Source organism: Carassius carassius, chromosome 13 (assembly GCF_963082965.1).
Source record: "Carassius carassius chromosome 13, fCarCar2.1, whole genome shotgun sequence".
NCBI lineage: Eukaryota > Metazoa > Chordata > Actinopteri > Cypriniformes > Cyprinidae > Carassius > Carassius carassius.
In genome coordinates, this window is record NC_081767.1 from 30,715,171 (window position 1) to 30,735,165 (window position 19,995).

At 35.8% G+C, this 19,995-nt stretch overlaps 2 protein-coding genes across 2 annotated transcripts; one reads left to right on the plus strand and one right to left on the minus strand.

Moving 5' to 3' along the window:
- Nucleotides 1-6,139: 6,139 nt before the first annotated feature.
- LOC132155727 (uncharacterized) lies at nt 6,140-8,090 on the plus strand. The gene is made up of 2 exons (XM_059564443.1): nt 6,140-6,280; nt 7,369-8,090. The coding sequence occupies exon 2, from the start codon at nt 7,377-7,379 to the stop codon at nt 8,052-8,054; it is 678 nt and encodes a 225-aa protein (XP_059420426.1). The 5' UTR covers nt 6,140-6,280; nt 7,369-7,376; the 3' UTR covers nt 8,055-8,090.
- A 539-nt stretch (nt 8,091-8,629) lies between these two features.
- Nucleotides 8,630-19,329, minus strand: LOC132155776 (telomere repeats-binding bouquet formation protein 1-like). The gene is made up of 19 exons (XM_059564469.1): nt 19,209-19,329; nt 18,996-19,124; nt 18,749-18,877; nt 18,546-18,606; nt 17,772-17,869; nt 16,935-17,063; nt 16,696-16,848; nt 16,496-16,627; nt 15,915-16,031; nt 15,469-15,593; nt 13,867-14,082; nt 13,444-13,733; nt 13,039-13,103; nt 12,800-12,895; nt 12,390-12,650; nt 11,963-12,004; nt 10,777-10,823; nt 10,281-10,451; nt 8,630-9,573 (listed from the first exon to the last, which is right to left on the minus strand). Exons 1-18 carry the CDS (start codon nt 19,327-19,329, stop codon nt 10,287-10,289), a joined length of 2,376 nt encoding a protein of 791 aa, XP_059420452.1. The 3' UTR covers nt 8,630-9,573; nt 10,281-10,286.
- Nucleotides 19,330-19,995: the final 666 nt, after the last annotated feature.

Below are 19,995 nucleotides of genomic sequence, written 5' to 3' on the forward strand. Positions count from 1 at the left end.
AAAGTATTGTAATGTAATTCATATTAATTCATATTGTAATGTAATTCATAGATAGATAAATAGATAGATAGATAGATAGATAGATAGATACACACACACACACACATATATATATATATATACTGTATGTATATATATATATATATATATATATAGATGTGTGTGTGTGTGTGTATATATATATATATATATATATACTGTATATATATGTGTGTGTGTGTGTGCGCGTATGTGTGTGTGTGTGTGTGTGTGTATATATATATATATATATATATATATATATAGACACTAAGGGCTGAGTTAAGTCAGAGCTGCCATATTTTAGTACTACTAATGTTTTGGTGCACTGCTCGTTTTTGGGTGTCTTCCTTAGTGAACGGACACATTTCGGGTTTTGAGCTGATTGGTTATGTTAGATTAGAAGGCATCTAAAATGTACAGTACTCCAGCCAGGACCAGGATTGAAAACCAACCACATCTCTAGGAAGATTACAAAGAAGCATCCATATGACCTAAGTAATATTCACAAGCTAAGTCTTGATAGTAGGATTCGTAATATTGCAGATGGGGTCCGCACAGCTGTTGGAAACAAGGGATTTGAGACTTAACACTGGTCTCTCGGAGGGGTCTGTTCCACCCTTGAACGCCTTATAAGCAGTAGGGGACTGAACTGATGAGGCATGTTGTAGAATTGAATTGTAGAGCTGATTACATGGTCACTGTAAGGAGGGTTATGAATTCTAATAATCTCTTTGTCAATAGGTTTGTCACACACTATGTCCACTAACTTGGCAAGCATTACTAGTATTGTTGCTCATAAACCCTTGATCTTTGTATTAAACTTTGTAAGATATCCCACAGTGTTTGTGGTACAAACATCAATGGTGCCTCAAATCATGTGGCTCTAAGAGATCAGATTTATGATCATTGCCCATAATGTTATAGAGGCTTAGAGGCGGGGATAATCTTGGCTCCATCTGAACAGGCAAATGTTACTAGATATTTCCCATGATTGTATTTTGAAATATGCATTATCATTTTCATCCTATGCATGTTAAAACCCTATTTAAGTCGGCACCATTCAACTATTAATTAATACTTGTGAATATTAAATGTCATGTCATGTGACTGTTACATTAAATTTTTTAGCAGAAGTGAGTCAGCAGAGAAGCTGCATCAAAAACTACACATGAAAATGTGCATTAATGCAATTTTTTTTATGAAATAGATGCATTTAAAGCTACAAAAATCATATTAAAAATTGAATAGTTCACATTACTCATTACTCAAGATTAAAACATTACTTACCCTCAGGCCATCCAAGATGTAGTGTTTGTTTCTTCATCAGAACAGATTTGGAGAAATTTAGCACTACATCACTGTCTCACCAATGGATCCTCTGCAGTGAATGGGTGCCGTCAGAATGAAAGTCCAAGCATCTGATTAAAACAGCACGGTAATCCACAAGTAATCCATCCCCAGTCCACCAGTCTCTCATTGTTTCTGGTACAAACATGAATGATGCCTCAAATCATGTGGCTCTAAGCGATCAGATATATGATTTTTGCCCAAATTAAAGGCTTGGATGGGGATAATTTTACATCCATCTAAATTACTAAATCTATTTCCCATAATTGTATGATGAATGCTAATGATGCATTTTATATGATGCGATTTTCATTTAACAGGCCAGCTTTTTTTAACCTTAGGCTACAAGTTTCAAAAGTAAACTTTGGCACTGTAAAAACGGAAGAAAAATAATTTTATCAAACCCTTTTGAATCAAGCTCCACACCAGTTGAAATATATGCACTGCTTAAATGATCACAGAACAGTTATTTTCCATTCTTGGCCCAACAAGACCATGCCTGCTGACAACTAATATAGCTTTCATAAATAACTTAAGCTGCCAGTCAAGTATGATGGCACTTATTTGCAATTCAAATTAAGCTGAAACCCCCTTTCATCTCTGACAGAGAAAATGAGATTCTCACCTGAGAATAGAGATTCTGCCACATTCATTTACAATGGCCTATATAAGCCACTCTTACTGTGCTGAAGTCAACATATAACCACTGAGATATATAGGATCAGATTTGGCCAGTGCGCATTTTGTTTAAAGGTTTACTTACCATACATTATACTTTATTTATTACTGTAGAGTGATATAAACATTTTTTTAATTGATATATAGTGTTTTGGAAAAATGGGTTGTGACCATCACATTGACACTTTGGCACATCTTGTGTATTTAACTTTTTTAAAAGAACAAACATTTATATATAATAGCACAACTACTGTACTACTGGGGTGCACTATTCTTTAGTGTGCATTGAAGTAATTCCCATGTGATTTTACAAAAAAAAAAAAGTAATGTAATGTACTGTAATATAATCTGAGGCTGCATTTAAACATTTATATGAAATCATATTTATTTGGTATAACACTCAAAAAATTTGTTTTGCAGCATGACTTATGAGTATTTGTCTGCATGCATTTGCAGATCTAAGTCAGACTTGCTTTTGCATCTGGTTGAGTGTTGAGAGATTAAGAAAAGAGTGAAATCTTTTTGTTAATCTGGTGCTTTGTAGAGAGAGAGAGGGGGAGAATTTGCTAGTCAATTTCCTGTCAGCAAACTTAATTTCAAGGAAGAAGAAACAAGGAATATACTGTTATGTATGAGTAAACCAATGTCAATTGTTTTACTTAATTATGTTTATATTAATAAACATTAATATTATAATTTTTTTTTTTACTTTTTATTAGATTTTCAAAAGAACACACACATAAACATACACAAAAAAATAACAATAATAAATAAATAAAATCAGTCAAAACTGAACAAAACAAAGATAAGAAACAAATTCTGTCAGCACTACTTATAGTATATAAGTAGTATATATATAAGTAATATATATATTATAGCATAGAAGATGAAAACTTTAGATGACATAGTAATACCCAAGATATGGATACTTCACAGTTCTAAGGAGATACATCTAGATCTCACTACCTAAAGAACAGGTCTCCAATAGATTTAACAGCTCTTTGCCAGGCCTGTACCATATAAAAATGAATATTATTCATATTTAAACAAATTCTAAAAATAAATGTTATTTTAAATGATAGGTAAAAATGTATAGCCTGAATGCACTGTAAGTCGCTTTGGATATAAGCGTCTGCTAAATGCATAAATTAAATTTTTAATTAAATTTAAATTTAAAATAATTGTATATATTGTTTTTTTTTTCTAATTAAAAGAACGCTTATGTTTGTATTGAAATCTATGTATGTGCCAAGTGGATTTTGAGAGTGGAAGAAAGACCATAAAAGACAAGTAAACTTAATACAAACAATTATGACAGCTATATGGCCACACACACACACATACACACACACACACACACACACAGTATGTTAAATCTTTCACATTCTCTGAGTAGCAGAGCAACCAAAGGTTTTGCATCCTTCAGATTCATCGAAACTATCTCATTCTGTCATCTTTCTTTCTAATACCACACAATCAATATGTAGTCATATGTTAATCACAATATCCTCTTATCAGAATCAGTGACATTACATGCTTCAAATATGATGCTTAATATCACCAGATATTTTAAATGTATATGTTTCAAACTTACAGCACAGAACACATGGTACATGTGTATGTGAATTTGAAGGGTTAAATCCAGGAAACACTCTGGATTAGACTTTACCATGTGACAGAGCACACAATCAGACTGATTCCAATGTCATCAAAGATACAAGTGATTTTCTTTGCAATGCCCTCAAAAAGAATGGTTCTTCGATATTTTTATTTTGTTTTAGATTTTATTTTGAAAAATGCATTATTTAAACTATAGGTCTAGTTTAGCAATATTAAAAATGGCAGTAATGAAGATTATATGTATGTGTATCTATAGCACTAAAAATGACACTGAAAGAAAGAAATGAAGGCAGCTGGCCTCTCTCTGTGAGAACATGATGAGGGAGATGAAGAGAATCTTTCTGAGTGAAGTCCTGATGTCAAGCAATCTAAGACTTCAGTAAATCTCTCAACATCCCTCAGACTAAAAATAACCTCAAGATACATTAAAGCCACCAGTAACCCACTCACACACACACCACAGAGGTCAGAAACACATACTGATCTCCACTGGATTCACATCAAATTAGAAATCAGCAGCTGTCTGTATAAAGTATTAATAGAGGTAACTTCTTTTACTAGTCTAACTAACCAGAAAATCTAAATCCCAAAAACTTTTAAGTGATATCCTTATTTACAACAGTTTGAGTTTATAATCTCGAGATTTCTGAAACTTGACCTTGGTGGAAAACACAATGATTGGTGTAGAAATCTTGATGTCAGCTCTCAGTCTGTTAATAAAATTCCATGAGTTACATCATCGGACACGTCTATGGCTATACATGTGATCAAAGACACAATGGATAAAACCCAAGGCTCTATTATTACACATGTTCTGAATGATAGTGAAACTCATGTCTGGCCGGACTGGTACATTAAAAAGTTTAGATTTTTTTCTCTTTACCACACAATAACAGAAACATAAAGTGTTCCTGTAGCTCAGTTGGTAGAGCATTGTGCTATCAAGTGCAAGGTTGGGGGTTTGATTCCCCGGGAACACATGATAGGTAAAAATTGATAGCCTGAATGCACTGTAAGTCGCTTAGGATAAAAGCGTCTGCTAAATGCATAACTTTAATTTAATTTACATAAATGCACGCTGTGTTAATCTGTTTTTAGAAGGAAATCTATGTGTCTGTTATTTCCTTCTCAAGAGAAGGAAATGTATAATCTGAATGGGGTGAGAGAATCATTTCAGAAGAGCAAATCCAATCCAAATTACAGAGTTGGAAAACACAACACACTAGTATTCCAACTGTGCTACTTTCTTTCCTTCTGAAGCATATGTTTCTAATCAGCCCTGGGTATTTACTTTCTGTACAAAGAGCTTCCTCTAAAAAGGGCGAAAGAGCATGCCATGACAGACACTGAGCGAGGAATTAAAATGAAGGGATTGGCAGTCTTAGGTGTGATAACAGCTTCATCTCTCAGTCTCAAACACTCATTAAACAAGCAGCTAGTTCTCACAGCTCTGCAATTACTGGAAATAACAACAGCTGCCATTATCTATAGAAAAAACACAGATGACTGCACACGATAAAGAGAGAGATGACGTTGCATTAATGTTGTATTTAGAATATTTAAAGGGTAGATATAAAGCAATGTTTTAAGCTCAGGGCCATATGGTGTTTATAAAAAAACATGAAGCAGGTGTTAAAAAAAAGAAAAATATTCAGGGTTTCATCAGATTATTATACTGTTTTACAGTGCCAAAATGATCCACAGCTCTGTGTCTCCATCTTGTGGATAGAAAAAATTAAAGTAGGCTATAAAAGTTAAATAATAGATAAACTTATTGGGCTCTGGCACAATGCAGAATTATACAATATTACGAAATATAATCTGTCGGATCATTAATCGTATTTATTGTGTCAGTGTAACTCTCAGTGTATATATACAGCTCTGAATGCCTGCACATCATTGAACCGTTTGTGTAGTCAACGAGGCAGAAAATGACTCACTTTAATCAATAGTTCCACATTTTAAATGTTGAAAAAGAGAGCGGGCAGGGAGTGTCTGTGTGGAACACGTACATTTCCAGCAGCCCTAGTATTGACCGAGGGAGTCAATCACGGGTAGCATTAGTTCGATTCGTTTTTACGACTCGGTTCGTTTCAGTGATCCAGTTCAAAACGGATTCTTTGAGTCGTCAAGTTTTCCGAGAAGGTCCTCACTGCAGTTTTCCTAGAACTGCGGGATTTTGTTGTTTTCTACCTATGAATAAAAAATTCAGTTGGTCATTAAATACAGCGTGCGCATTATTCTTTGCATTCCATGGTGGTCGACTTGCAAAGACTTACTAGCATTTTCTGCCACGCAATCTGTTAGTTTCGCGAAATTAGCATGGTCAAACGTTAACTAAAGTCTTTTTACACATGGACCAATACTTCTGTATTACAGAAACTGGTTGTATCTTTTTTGAAAACAGTGTGTTTAAGGTTCCACACAGCCCGATTGCAACTGCTTTTCGAATCAGTTCAAATGAATCATTAAAAGGAATCGGCTCAAAAGAGCGATTCGTCTGCAAACTGCATCACTATCTGAGAGTTTTCCTCCCTTTTCACAGTCAGCCTCTAACGTTACATCCCAGATACTGCCTCTGCTCGCGTGTCCACGCTTTCACTGTTCAACAAGGGTAGGTGTTTACTTAATTGATCATTTGATTTGCCACGCATGCAGAATTTGTAATGTTAAAGTTTTGGATTAGTAGAGTAAAGAAGTGTCCTGCTTAGTCTGAGTCTCAGTAGGACTTTGCTTTGTTCCTCTGTCTCTCTGATGCCACGTCAGTGGTGAAATTTATAACGGGCTAAGTTCCACCATAATATTTCAGGGTCAGTTATTTTAAAATCTTCTTTGACAGTATAAGTTGTGCTTGAATTTTTTTCCCGAGAGTGTGGTCCCCAGATGAGACCCATGTTCAAAGCACTTCCTAAAGGTGTGGCTGAGATAAAATAAAGAGTTTTAATTGTCTTACAAATAAACTTTTATCTATTGAAAAATAAATTAATACGAGTAAATTAATGAGCTTTTTTTCTCTCTAATGTCCAGAGTATGCAAAATAAACAGCTCTTTGTGCTTATATTTACATAACTGCCCATCATATCCATCAATGTGTGCTTGTAGCTTTTTCCTACTTAGTGGTCAATAAAACCACAAAACCTTCTGCTGTCTAAAACCAAAATGTGAAATCATGATGCTTCTAGTGTTTCAGCATCATAGCTCAGACTTTTATCCAATATATTGTGTTTTTAAAGTTTTTTTTTTCTGTTTTCTTTTCACACACACACTTGTATGTAAAGTGTAGTAGTGGTTATACTTGTAAATTTAACTAGGCTTATTCAGTGGATTTTTGTTCTACATGTTCCACTGGCTGATGTTTTGCATAAAATATATGCAAAACACAATGGCCCCATGATACCTACATGTTAGCAACTTTTACAAATTGTGACCAACAATTCTCGATTTAGTTGATTATTATTATTCATTCAATTTGTCATTCCTGCTAAGGCAACTTCCTGGGGCCTTCCTTTCCATTACAATGTGATGTTTATTATAACGTCCAATTTATAAGCTGAGACCATCACCATGAAATTTTTGGCCTTGGCCCAATGACAACCTACTAGGTTCTCCTAATATTGGAGAAACGAGTTTAGACTGTTTTTGTATACATGAAAATAGTCGTGAGCTTGCTTTAATAACTGTGATATCTCTCTATATTGCAAGAGGGCAGAATGGGAGCAAAGCTCAGTCGGAAAAAGAGTGAAGCAGGGATAGGAGCAGAGACGACAGGTCCAGCTATGCAAGAGACTGAAACAGCAGAGGGCTCACCTGTGGCTGAAAATGCAGAGCGGAAATGTTCTGAAAGTGAGATTCAAGAAGAGAGCAAGCCTGCAGAAGAGAAGTCTGACTCTTCAACCAGTTTTCTGCAAAGCCTTACACAAGCTGCAGGAGAAACGGTCACCACAGTCACTGAACAGATAGCCGCACCAGTGGAAGATGTTGTAAACAAAGGTATCGAGGCAGTGGAGTCCACACTGGCATCCGTCAGCCTGATTGAGAAAGAGCATGAACAGAAGTCTGAACCTGTGGTAGATCTCGCTGATTCTGAGGTTCTCCAAGAACCCAGCCTCTTGGATGACCTCCTGAAATCTCCACTCTCAGAAGCCCTCATTTCTGGACTCACTATGGTGAGTGAAGCCATAACCAGTGGGGGAGTGGAAGACAAAATTAGTAATTCTGCATCAGCTGAGAACAAGGAATTGTTGGATTGTCTAGGGAAGATGGAGACACCCTCAGTGGACCTTCTGGACTGTAAACTGACCAATGAATCCACAAAACCTAACTCAGATCCATCATTTACTTTGGAAGATATGGGACAGAACGCAGCTGACACAATCAACTTTAAATAAACCACTACACTTGCCTCTAGAAAACAGTAGCAGCTGGTAGATTAGAAATTAATGAAAAATTACATGTTTTTTTTCCTGAGGATATAGTCATGAAACAGGGTTGTGTCATTCAGAATTGAATTAAGGTAGCAAACTGGATGAAGAATTTCAATTCAAATTTGTATGTTAGAAATAATTAAAATGCATTTAAAATTAAAGGAACTTCATTTTATCAAGAATATTGTCCTGATAAAAAGGAAAGCTTGGACCAAAGTTTAAAAAGCCTTGATGTTTGAAGGTTTATATTAATCAAAAGATCCAGTTCTTTATTTCTGAATTTTAGTTGAAAGTTACATGTAAAACCAGTCACCTCAGATATATAATAAACATTCCTAAAAGTATGCCTACTGAGTCGTTGACAAGCAGCAAACCAGCCATCTGATATTTGTTCTTCCTGATGGTCTGTATTCTTCCAAGCTCTTGTGTATGAACCGTTCCACCAGTCTCCCATAGAAGAGGAAAAGAATGTATGTTAAAAGAATAATTGTAATAAAGGAAAATAAAGACTGTAAAACATCACAATGATAATTGTTCTTTGATCTGTATTTTGCATTTAATCAAATATGTTTGTGGTATGCATTCCTACAGTATCTTCTATGTAACATATGAACAACACATCAATATGTGTGTAATAGCTTGATTCAACATTACTGCAGTGCCGCTGGAATTAGAAATAATTTGGAGAACAAACAAAACTCAACACACAGAAGTGTATGAACAATCCCAATACATGGGAGATTCCTGGGAAGTTTCTGGTAAGATAGCATACACCATCTCTCAGTTTTCTCAGCGAAGCTTCTGGGGATAGGGGCAACATTCTTTCCAGAGAAAAGGGGTCTCATGGGACAGGGTTTTTCTTTTTCTTTTTTGAGGTTAACTTTCTGGATCTTTTCCCAAGAAACTTTGGCTTTATTATAAATAAACAACTTTCACTTGAGTTTTCTGTACTGAACGTGTAGCAGAGTTTTTGATGAAATATTAAGCTGCTTCCATTTGCTGAAATCTCAAGGAAATGCCATGCCTCATTATCCTTGTATAACAGAGCTTTGTGTATTTCAGCCAAAAGAGGAATGAATTTAGATGACGTGGCTCTAGGGAATCTACTGTTGCACAACAAGTAAACTTTATACAAATATACATATAGTATGGACTCCCATGCAAATAAAGTGGATTTGACAGAAAATAAATAAACAGGTAACTGTGATACCCATATGAATTATTTTTCAAATAAATTGAGCATGGGGGGAAATAAACTTTCAAACTAAATCTTATTTTTCCATTTCTCCTTAGTGCAAACAATGTTATTTTTTAACACATCACCTGTTTAGCAAAAGGGCACAATTATACAATCCAATAACAAAAATATAGAACATAACTATTTAAATAAAACAACATAAATAGTGATGTCTGAAAATGAGTTCAGCTGGTGATGATTTATTCGTTTCCTGCATCAGACAGATCCTGTGCTTTGGCTTTCTGTCTGTCAAAGAGAGAAAACAGAATCAGGATTCTGAAAGGGCAGTAGTGGGGAAATGAAACAGGAAGTAAAATAGATATCGTAAAGGTAATGACATGGCAATATAATGAACATCTGATGGCCCCTAGATCTCATTGAGCCATATCACGTTTGTCATGTTGCTATTTTGATTTGAGAAAGACAACCAGAAGAATAGACTGAGTTATGTAACCGTGTGACAACACATACCAAAGAGGCCAAAGTTTCTTTAGCATTTCCTCTTAGTGAGATCATTCTTTCACCGTGAGTCTAATATCAGTTTAATCCATCACTACTATTCACTTTCAGTCAGAACATGGGCGCATCTCATAAAAAAATAAATAAATCATATTTCACCCCACACAAATAAACTAGTATTCAAAAGTTTGAGCTCAGTAAATTTGTTTTATGTTTTTGTAAGAAGTCTCTTACACTTACCAAGACTGCATTTATTTGATGATAAATACAATAAAAAAATTATATTATGAAATAATTTAAAATGACTGGTTTTCTATATGAATTCTATCATTAAATTGTGAAATGTAGCACTCCCCCAGTTTCTCACCACTGTAATGTAAATCCTGGATTGAAGCATAGAGTGATTTTGATGTTAAATATTAAGTGAACGTTCTTGGCAGCCTTTGTTAGATTTACACACAAGTTACAGTATTTAGAAAACTGATCTTCATCACCATTGGTCATATCATGCCTGCATGTTTTGGTACTTCTTGGCCAGGTCTACATTGGTGCGTCCCGACTGGAAGGGATGAGTTCCAGGAGTGACCAAACCTCTTCACACCCATGTTGAGGTACTGCAACTCATCAGCAGAAAAGTTCCTCCTCTCTCTGTGTCTGTCTGAAGACTAAACCAGAAAACATTTTTCAAATTCACACATTTAGACGAGCTACAGTAAGGATGATATACATTAATGTAGGCATATGGGTCCACAGATATGAACGGTTCATAATAAGTTGATATTTATAGTCAATGTGAATTGTTTCAGAGGAAGAGCAAGTTAATGAATTTTACATTCGCATTTTCTTTGATTATCCTCCGAGTTTTAAGACAAAGAAGCCATTGCATGTCTGTCTGCACTATAAAAAAGCACTAAAATAATATAGGGTGTTTTAGTTTCAATTCAAGTGTGAAATCATGGTATAATTCATCTAATACTAAGAGTACCATACATTTTTTGGGAGACAGTCTTCTGAGGTTTTCTTTTTTATGCCTGGGCCTGAGAGAAAAAGAAAAGAAAGAATAAGAGAGGCAGGGAGTGGAATTAAATAACCAAACCATACAAAATGTGTCTGTGCTGGTAACAGCAATTCAGACTTGACTTGCACAGGCAGCAGGGAGGTATATCGTTCTTTAGAATGATTTAGTGAGCAGTCTGTGGAACTGTACTCACAGTACTGAACCCTGTACTAGTATCCTACACAACAAATACACACTATTCTTTAGCAGGACATTCTTCACAGCATGAAGGGCATTCTTATTGTAGTCACACTGTTCGTTCCACCAACTCTTGAGAGGAACAAAACACTTTGTGTGTGCATGTATGGATCTTTATCATTTACTTGTTTAATCCAGGAATTCAGAGTATTAAAATAATACAATATTATTGTATTTTACAATTAAAAATGAAATAATTAAAACCAAATATTATTATTATTATTTTTAATTAAATGAAGAGTTATTCTAGTCAACTGTAGTCACATGCCTTTCAAGAATTCTTGTTCCTTTTTAATCAATTACAGCACTGAGTGCTAACATATTTTTGCAAAATGGCTGCTTAACTATAAATTGCTACTTTTACATCAGCACCAATTTGAATTGCTTATTTGTGCCATGTTATGACTAGTAAAAATGTAAAGTAAAAAACTTATGGTTGGGTTCCTGATCCCCCTTTACAGGTTTGATTATGGATAATGACTGGATGACACTACATGACCCTTTACTTGACAATTATAGCGAGAACGTTTCTAGAAAGTTCAGTGAGTAAGTCTCGAGGTTACAGGAAAGAAGCCACGTCGGAACAACTGAACGGCACTCAGAAACCACAGCTCAGCAATAGAGGGAATGGAATGAGTGAGACTAAGGGGAAAAAAACTGAGCGCAAAGATGGAAAGACATTTCAGCAACATAGACAAAAGTCGAAAGCACAGATGAGTCTTGTATTACATAATTTATTCAATAGTATAACCTGGCTCTTTGAAGGCATATGCACCATTTATCAAATGTATGGGACAGTTTCCAGATGTTTATAGTGGCACAGGCATTATGAATGTTACCTCTGCCCAAACCTCTAAACTATTAAACGTCTAAGAGCTACAGTTCTCTTTTGTCCTGAAAGAGAAAGAACACTATTCTTACTGTATATTTCACTCGGTCTTCTCAAGGGTGTGAGCCTAATACCTGAAGAAAGAAACATTAAGAATTAGAGAGAAGAAAAGAAACACCAAATGCACTAATGTTGCCATTATATCATGTGAAGATATTCAGTTGATAAAGAAAAAAAGAGGCTGCATCCCAATTGGCATACTTCTATGCAATAACCTGGACATAATACATCATACAATTGCATCTCAATTCCACACACCATTTGTCTCATACTGTTTGAATTTTAATTATCTATGTTAATACAGTTTGTATTAAATAGAATATAAAAGGCTCATCAGATTTTTTATGTAATTATAAATTCCCAACATACATCGTTGCTTTGGATGAAAGCATCTGCTAAGAGCAATTCTTCAACAATCCCAAAGACACTGTGAATGACCATGTGGACACCGTCTCTTACATTTGTCTGATGGTTGGTGACTCAGTCTGTGTTTTTCCCTCTTTCTCATCTCTGTTTCTTCACTAGTGCTTTTTCTGTTTTTGTCATGTGTGTGGATGTGACTGTGTGTTATAGTGTGTCTAGTCCTCTTTAACTGCTGTTTTCTCCTAAATCGATCCTCAGCCTCCCGCAGGACCAGGTGAAAGTCACACCGAAACCTGCAGCTACCCAACACAGCACCAAATGAACGACTGTCCATCTCATTTATATTTTTCGCACAACCTGAGGAATGGAAAACAAGACAGTGTGGAGAAAAGGAACATGCAAGACAAAAATAACAATGAGAGGACTGAAAAAAAAACAGAAAATGGCAGTAAGTATTGCTTATATTATCTAATGTGTTGTTTGTGTGCATTTATACAGACACACACCTGCACAGCAAAGACTGCTGGCTTTAGAGGCAGAAGACAGCTTCCGAAACCTGTTAATTTCTCTGTCTAACAGCTCAGAGCACAGAGCCATTTCATCTGAAATCAGCAGCACAAATTCATGATCTAAAACTTCAAAAGAACAGCAAAGAACTTCATTCCTAATATAAATCTGTAGGTGAAGCGAAATCAAAGGTTTTGCTATGACCTAGCACAAAGTGAACGTGATGTTTAAGATTTACCATCAGAACGAGTGTGTGGGCACTGGTTTCTCTTCATGGGATCAGGATGTCTGAAAATATCTGGGCTGAAACCCAAGAAAAATAAAACGGAGAGAGAAATGTCACTCCTTTGAGATGGAAAATTTGCTCTCTTGAAAAGACACTGACATGAATTGTGTATCTGGACTTAATGTGAACATCCTAACACTGAATAAAACAACTAGGAATGAGAAAAGCAAGAATAAATTATACTCATATCACATTTTTCAAACAAAAAATCTATATCTTTAATTTTTCGGGCCACAAGTGTATGATATTTTTCTGAAAGACATTGATTTGAATGATTTATTCATCAAATCACATGTATTTAAACAGTATCTTTATCTAGCAAAACTGTAAAAGCAAAACATTATTTATGATGCTCACCCCTGTGTATCTCTGCCGCCCCCTGTTGGTGTGCTGCAGTGCAGTAAACGTTTTTTGCCTTGATACATAATTTTTATTCTCTTTGCCCCTCTTTCAGACTGTAATTTCCTCTCCATGTCTCTCTTTTTCACAAATCCCTGTGTGCTTGTCTCTTGGTTGCCAGTTCTCTCAAAATTCCTCTCATTCTCTCTCATTAGTTCATCCTCTCTCTTGTTACCTTTTTCCCAGCTAGGTCCTTCGAAGCGAGTGACTTGGGCAGGACTCAAACACTCTTCAGTGCTGACACACTGCTACTTACAAACACAAAACAAACAATGTTATGTTTACACTAGTTATTTATGTATTAACACAAACATACTGTATAGTATGTTGCTGAAAAGTAAAAAATTACTTTCTGTTAATGTGTTTACATGTCATTCTCACCAAGTTCTCTTTACTGTATGGTATTTCATTTGGGATTGGTCGTTCTAGAGTTCCTGCAGGGGTTGTGTGTAACTCCCCACATACTCGATGGTAACCTTTCACCTTTCGCATCACAGAACCCTCCCACCATGCCTCATTACATTCCACAGATGAGGCTAACTTCAGATTGCTGGGCTGCTGGATTTCGGTGTCTCTTTCCCCCAGTTTCACACTAATCTAAAAATCAAAATACAAGATTAGGCCAATAAACATGGTTTGTGTGTGCGTTCACATATGAAATGTGAGCATGCTTGAGTTAAACATTTTTAAAACCCTGCTAGGGTCGTGTATCGGCAATAATCTGGCAATACAATACATATCACGATACAGGGGTTGCGATACAATATATTGCTATACACTGCGATACTGTAAGTAAGGCGATATATTGGGATATTTCATATTTATGAATAGGATATATGGATCCACTGGCATCTGCATTTGCAATAATCAGTCCCTGTAACATTCAACGTTATTGAACCAATTTTTTTTGCAGTATGAGTAAAGGGGGGGGGGGGGGATTCAAGTACCTTGCAGGATTATTTAGTTAATGTATATGTATACATTTATTTTATTAAAAAAACATATATATTTTAAGACCGTGCTTTAAAGGTTTACAGTTTAAGTTTACAATTGTGACAATGTAAGATTTTGATCTGAACAAAAAATTACATCTGCTTAATATAAATGAAAAATAAAGTTCTTGCAGGATTCCTATAAAAAAAAAATTGTAAAACAATAAAATAAATACCGATGTTTAACATTCTCAGAACCTTTCTACTTGGATTTCACAGGTTTTTCAGTTTGTATTTATGTTCCGCGTGGAATTACAGAGAATGCAATGCAAGCACCTCCCCATCTGCACAAAACACCCCCATCAGGAGAGAAAGCTGCAGCCATGCCATCACATGGGATGCGGCAAGCAGTGGCCGTGCCGCGGTCCCGGGGTGGACATTGGCACAAAAGCCCTAGTAAAGACGGCACACTTCAGCTTTGTACACCGAAGCGGGAACTGGAACAATTCTCTCATCCTCCATTACTGTCGAACTAGTGGCGTGCTTTAATCCTAGTATTTCCTGTCACTGTTTAAGTTCAGAGATGAAGACTGCCATCTAGCAGTCTGGATATAAACTCAAAACAACTGCCATGAATCTTGTATGATTTTTTTTTTGTTTGTTTTATTTTTATAAATATCGATATTACGTTTTTCAGAATCGATACAGTATCGGCAAACAAAATATCTCGAACTCACGTTTATCGATATTTTCTTACACCCATAAACCATACAGTGCTAACTTTCACACATTTCTTATCACATTTCGTCTATGGTGTCATAATATGCTATCAGATCTGGTTTCATTTTGTTTGAAAGATTTCAGGACTTATGGACTAAATAAAACAAGAACCCTCTTTCGAAAAGTTAAAGAATAAAGTATATTAAAGGGATTGTTCAATCTAATGCTAAGGGGTTTTTTTACATTTGGAGTGACCTTTCCCTTTAACAAACTGCACATGGAAGCCCTTGGTGAAATACACAGCAACTGAAATATCATAATTCACATACACAAACAGAAAACCCTTTTTCTCTAGGAGCTGTATTCTCTGGAGGATTTCTCCGGCGGACTGCCAGTGACTCTTCATGTCACTCTCCTCTAGACTCATTGTTGACATGCCTGCGCCTAATGATTCAGCTGTGTGGAGAAGGGAAAAAAACATCAAAACCTCATGTGCCATAGTCTCAAATTAAATGGAAACAGGACATGAAAAGAAGGGCATGGTTACTAAGTGCTGTGATGTGGTGCACCTGAAATGAATAGCATATCATCACCACAGGCGACAATTTCAATCTTGAAGACAGTTATTAGCATTTTTATTTAAAGAAAAAGGTTTGTCACTACTTATTGCAGAGTAACAATTTTTGTTAGCTGCCAATGACTCTTTTGCAATAACGTCTGCATGCTACAACCGACATATAGTGTGAACATGTACAAAAAATAATACATCGAACTCACTGATTCTGTGCAGGACAAACATGGCTGCCTTTCTAACCTCTTCATCACTAGCCTCAGTGAGCAGAGAAATCATAATAGGTAAACCTCCTGTCGACAACAACTGAGATTGATGCTCTACTGCACAGACAGAGAACAGACAAACTAATTACAATAATATTCAAGCCATGCATTTCCCAAAGGAAACAACAGTGCTTGAAAGGCAGCAAACGGTGTGAGGTTATTTATAACTGCAGTGTAAAAGCAGCCACATGTGGTTAAACAGATGCAAGAAACTATACTTTTGTGAGAAAGAAGAGCAATCGAAACTAAAAATACAAGTACAAACATGCTCATTTTAATTGACTTCCATTTATTATTATTTTACATCTCTTAAAAAAAAATCATATATAAACTATCTACAATATAACATTTGAATGGAGTATGTAGCTGTATTGGGCTAAATTGCTAAAATTCACAGAGAATGATACAAAGAAATATCAGGAATTTGAATCTAGAGCTTACTTTATCATTTGTAGTGCTACATGTATGTGGTAGAAAAATTCAAATGTCATTTAACTTCCATCCGTTACCTACAAACTAACCACAGGCATCTGTGAGGTGTCCAATCGTCAACACCACAGCGAGCTGGTCTTGTGGGTCAAGGTTTGGGCTGGACAACAGACACAGTAGCCCTGGGATGACCATCGACTTTGACAAAGAAGGCACCAACTGCTCTGAAACAAAGACGAAAGAAATGGAGAATCCAATACAACACAGTACAGTTCTCTTGTGTGTGTCTTACCATTGTTCGAGATGCAAGCAGACAGTGTTTTAGTGATTACTATGGCCACCTTACAAGCAGGAGCACTGTGTGCCGACTGAGACAAAACTCTTGTAAGAGTGTCTGAGAGTGAATCTAGGCCTCCGACTGACACAAAATACTGCTGAGCACAAGCTAAAAAGCACATATTCACATGAGATGAGAAAATGAGTACATACTGTGGCATTACGTTATTTTGTGCTGATGCTGTTTGTGCTCACGATTGTTTGCAACAGTCAAGCCAATAAATGAGCATATAGGCTGTGCCAGCTCTGCCCTGGGCAATGCCACTTCCTGCAGCCAGGTCTTCACCAGGGGAAACACATGCATACATGTGTTCTGATTCTCTTCTGTCATAAACAAACACATTGGAAGATAGTTCAAGTATTTGCATGTGTGTAAATACAAAACTTGTCTCTCAATCTCATTCTAAACGTTAAGGGTTTAAAGGGATAGTTCACCCCAAAATTTAGTCACTAATTATTCATCCTCATGTTGTTCCAAACCCTAAAGACCTTCGTTCATCTTTAGAACACAAATTATTTTTGAAGATATCCAAGAGCTTTCGGTCTCTCCATTGACAGTAAGGGAACTACTATGTTCAAGTCCCAGAAATGTAGTAAAGACATCATAAAATTAAGGTTGAACCACTGTTGACACATGGACTATTTTAATGAAGCTAAGAGAATACTTATTGTGCGAGAATACTTTATTCAATAATTCCTTCTCTTCCGATCAGTCTCCACCACCATTTCCGAGAATAACACGTTGCACGTGTGTACAGTACATTCCTGTTCGTAAACGGCTCAGCGCATGCGTCATGGTACTTGTGAATAGCAGCACCTTAAATGTGGTTGTTCCTTTGTTGTCTATGTAGGGACAGAGAGGTCAGGATTTCATAAAAAATATCTTAATTTGTGTTCCAAAGATGAATGAAGGATTTATGGGTTTGGAACGACATGAGGGTGAGTAATTAATGACAGAATTTTCAGTTTTGGGTGAACTTTCCCTTTAATTATGGTAAAGGGGTAGAGAAGGGATGGAGAACATAACCATACCATTTTGAGGATTGTTGACAGAGCCGCAGAGAGCACTAGACACAGTAGCCCACAACTGTAGCTGCTCATAAGATGCGTTAGGATCTGGAAAATTATGCCTGAAAAGTAGGATAAGAAAGAAAATAAACTGAAATCTGTTTATTTTGAGCAGCAGGGAGTGTTTAAGTGAATTTTCAGATGTTTATTAAAATTTCTGTGATTCACGTCAACAAAACACCAGACGGTGTCTCTGAAATGTTAACCCTCCGCACCAAGTAAGGGAGCATATTATACTTTGTTTTGGGATGTTTTCATTTATCCAGGACATTGAGTGTAGTATGTTTTACATGAAAATTCAATTTCAGTTTTTCTGCTTCACAATCTCATGTTTAATTCAACGTGTTACTTTCTGTTTCTTTGTAAATTGCTCAATTGTTCAAAATCTACTAGCATTTTTTGTTTTTCAGTGTGTGGAACACAAGAGAAAATTAACAGTTTAAACATACTTAAGAAATAAAGTCAGACAGAATAAATAAAGGCCGAATTTTCAGTTTTTGCTTACCAATCTCTTTAAGCAAAAAGCCACTGGACATTGAAGATGATTTTATAAAAATACATTTTCAGTATACAAAAACGCCATAAAATAAGAGTTTTAAAATTGGCTGTATACTGTTTTAACACTATGCAGATGTCTTCAATACATAGCTTTTAGTAGTTTAAATCTAAAGGTATTAAAGTAAAAATAATACTATGATAATTATGCATACCTGAACAAACTGAACTTAATGTGTGTACCTGAACAAATTGAGCAAGGTTTCGATACACCTGGAGGTCTTAGCAAGAGTCTGTCCACATCCTAGAAAACAAAACACACACACAAACACACACACAACAAAAATAATTTGTGAATTGCCAACCTGTTCTCTCCACATTCTACAAAACCACAGTATCAGCAAAGGAATGGTCTCATTGGACGTAAGTTTTATGGTGAACTTTACTGTTGTTGGCAACCAATACAGACAGCATGTACACTGCTACTCTTTTTTCCGTCAGAGGCAGTTTCTGTTCCAGATGCTGCGCTAAGTCACAAAACGTCTCCTCTTTGCACAATGACTGCTTAACGCTCTCTACAAGGAGAATATGTTCATAATCAAATGTTATATTTCAAATATGAACTGTTTAACAATACAATTATAAAACCACACACAGATCCACATCTATGTATAATGATAACTGCATACACACCATGTAATTCAGCCAAGGATGCAAGTGTAAATAGAGCAGTCTCTTTAACCTGAGAGAAAGTGCTGGACTTTGACAGGTTATAGATGAAGGAAATTCCCCCAATCTCTCTAAAGAACTCCACATACTGACCTAATACACAAAGACAATCAAAAGTGTCATTAAAATTAAATACTTTTAGGTTTGTAGGAGGCAGTTGTGAGCTGTACTTCAGACCATTTTGTTTGCAGATTGAGATGATAGTGAGAAGAGCTTGTTTCTGTGATCCAGGCCATTTCATCTGGTATTTTAGACATTCCAGTAACAGACGCAAATCTGTCTGGGTAGCTGAAAACATGATGACTGTTAAGTCCTTTAGCTTATGAAGCAAAATATGTACTTAGAGCTGTACAACAGATGGGTTTTGTGCAATAAAACACAATACAATATTAATATACATTGTATCTTTCCACTTTAACAGAACACAAACCAGAGAAAGTAAAGGATTTTACTAGAACTATGTCGTGATAGTAATTCAAAACATTGCTATTTAAACAAAAATAAAATATATTTTATATTACGCTGACCTTACGCTTTTTTTGTACTCATTAAACCATCCTTTTCACCAACACACTTAAGGTGTCACTATATCCTGCAAAAAAGATGAACGTTGTTAGAATTTAGTAACGTTAACGTTACCTAAACTGTCAGTAAATAATAACATAAACAAATATTTCTCAAACTTCGCTGAACGCCATATTTACCTTCCGACAGTAGGGTTGGGTTGGCTACAATTTATATACGACCCAATCTTAAAAAAACTTTAAATATTGTTGATGATGCCAGAATTATTAATATGAAAGACCGACGACATTTCATAACGGAAAAACTTCACAATCCCGCGCTCAGTAACGTGCCGCTTTTTTGCAATCACGTGATATGAGCAAATTGGAAAGACGACTTAGTTAATGAAATTGAATAATTAGTTGTTAAGTGATTTATATTATTTATTTTTATGTGTGTG

Excerpts from the sequence above, each read along its gene's own strand:
- LOC132155727 (XM_059564443.1), top strand. The coding sequence starts at position 7,377 with ATGGGAGCAAAGCTCAGTCGGAAAAAGAGTGAAGCAGGGATAGGAGCA.
- LOC132155776 (XM_059564469.1), bottom strand. The coding sequence starts at position 19,329 with ATGTTTTCAGCTACCCAGACAGATTTGCGTCTGTTACTGGAATGTCTA. Across the intron at positions 17,870-18,545 it reads ACCTTGCTCAATTTGTTCAG|GCATAATTTTCCAGATCCTA; the intron begins GTACACACATTA and ends CCTACTTTTCAG. Across the intron at positions 16,849-16,934 it reads CTTGACTGTTGCAAACAATC|CTTGTGCTCAGCAGTATTTT; the intron begins GTGAGCACAAAC and ends TGTGCTTTTTAG.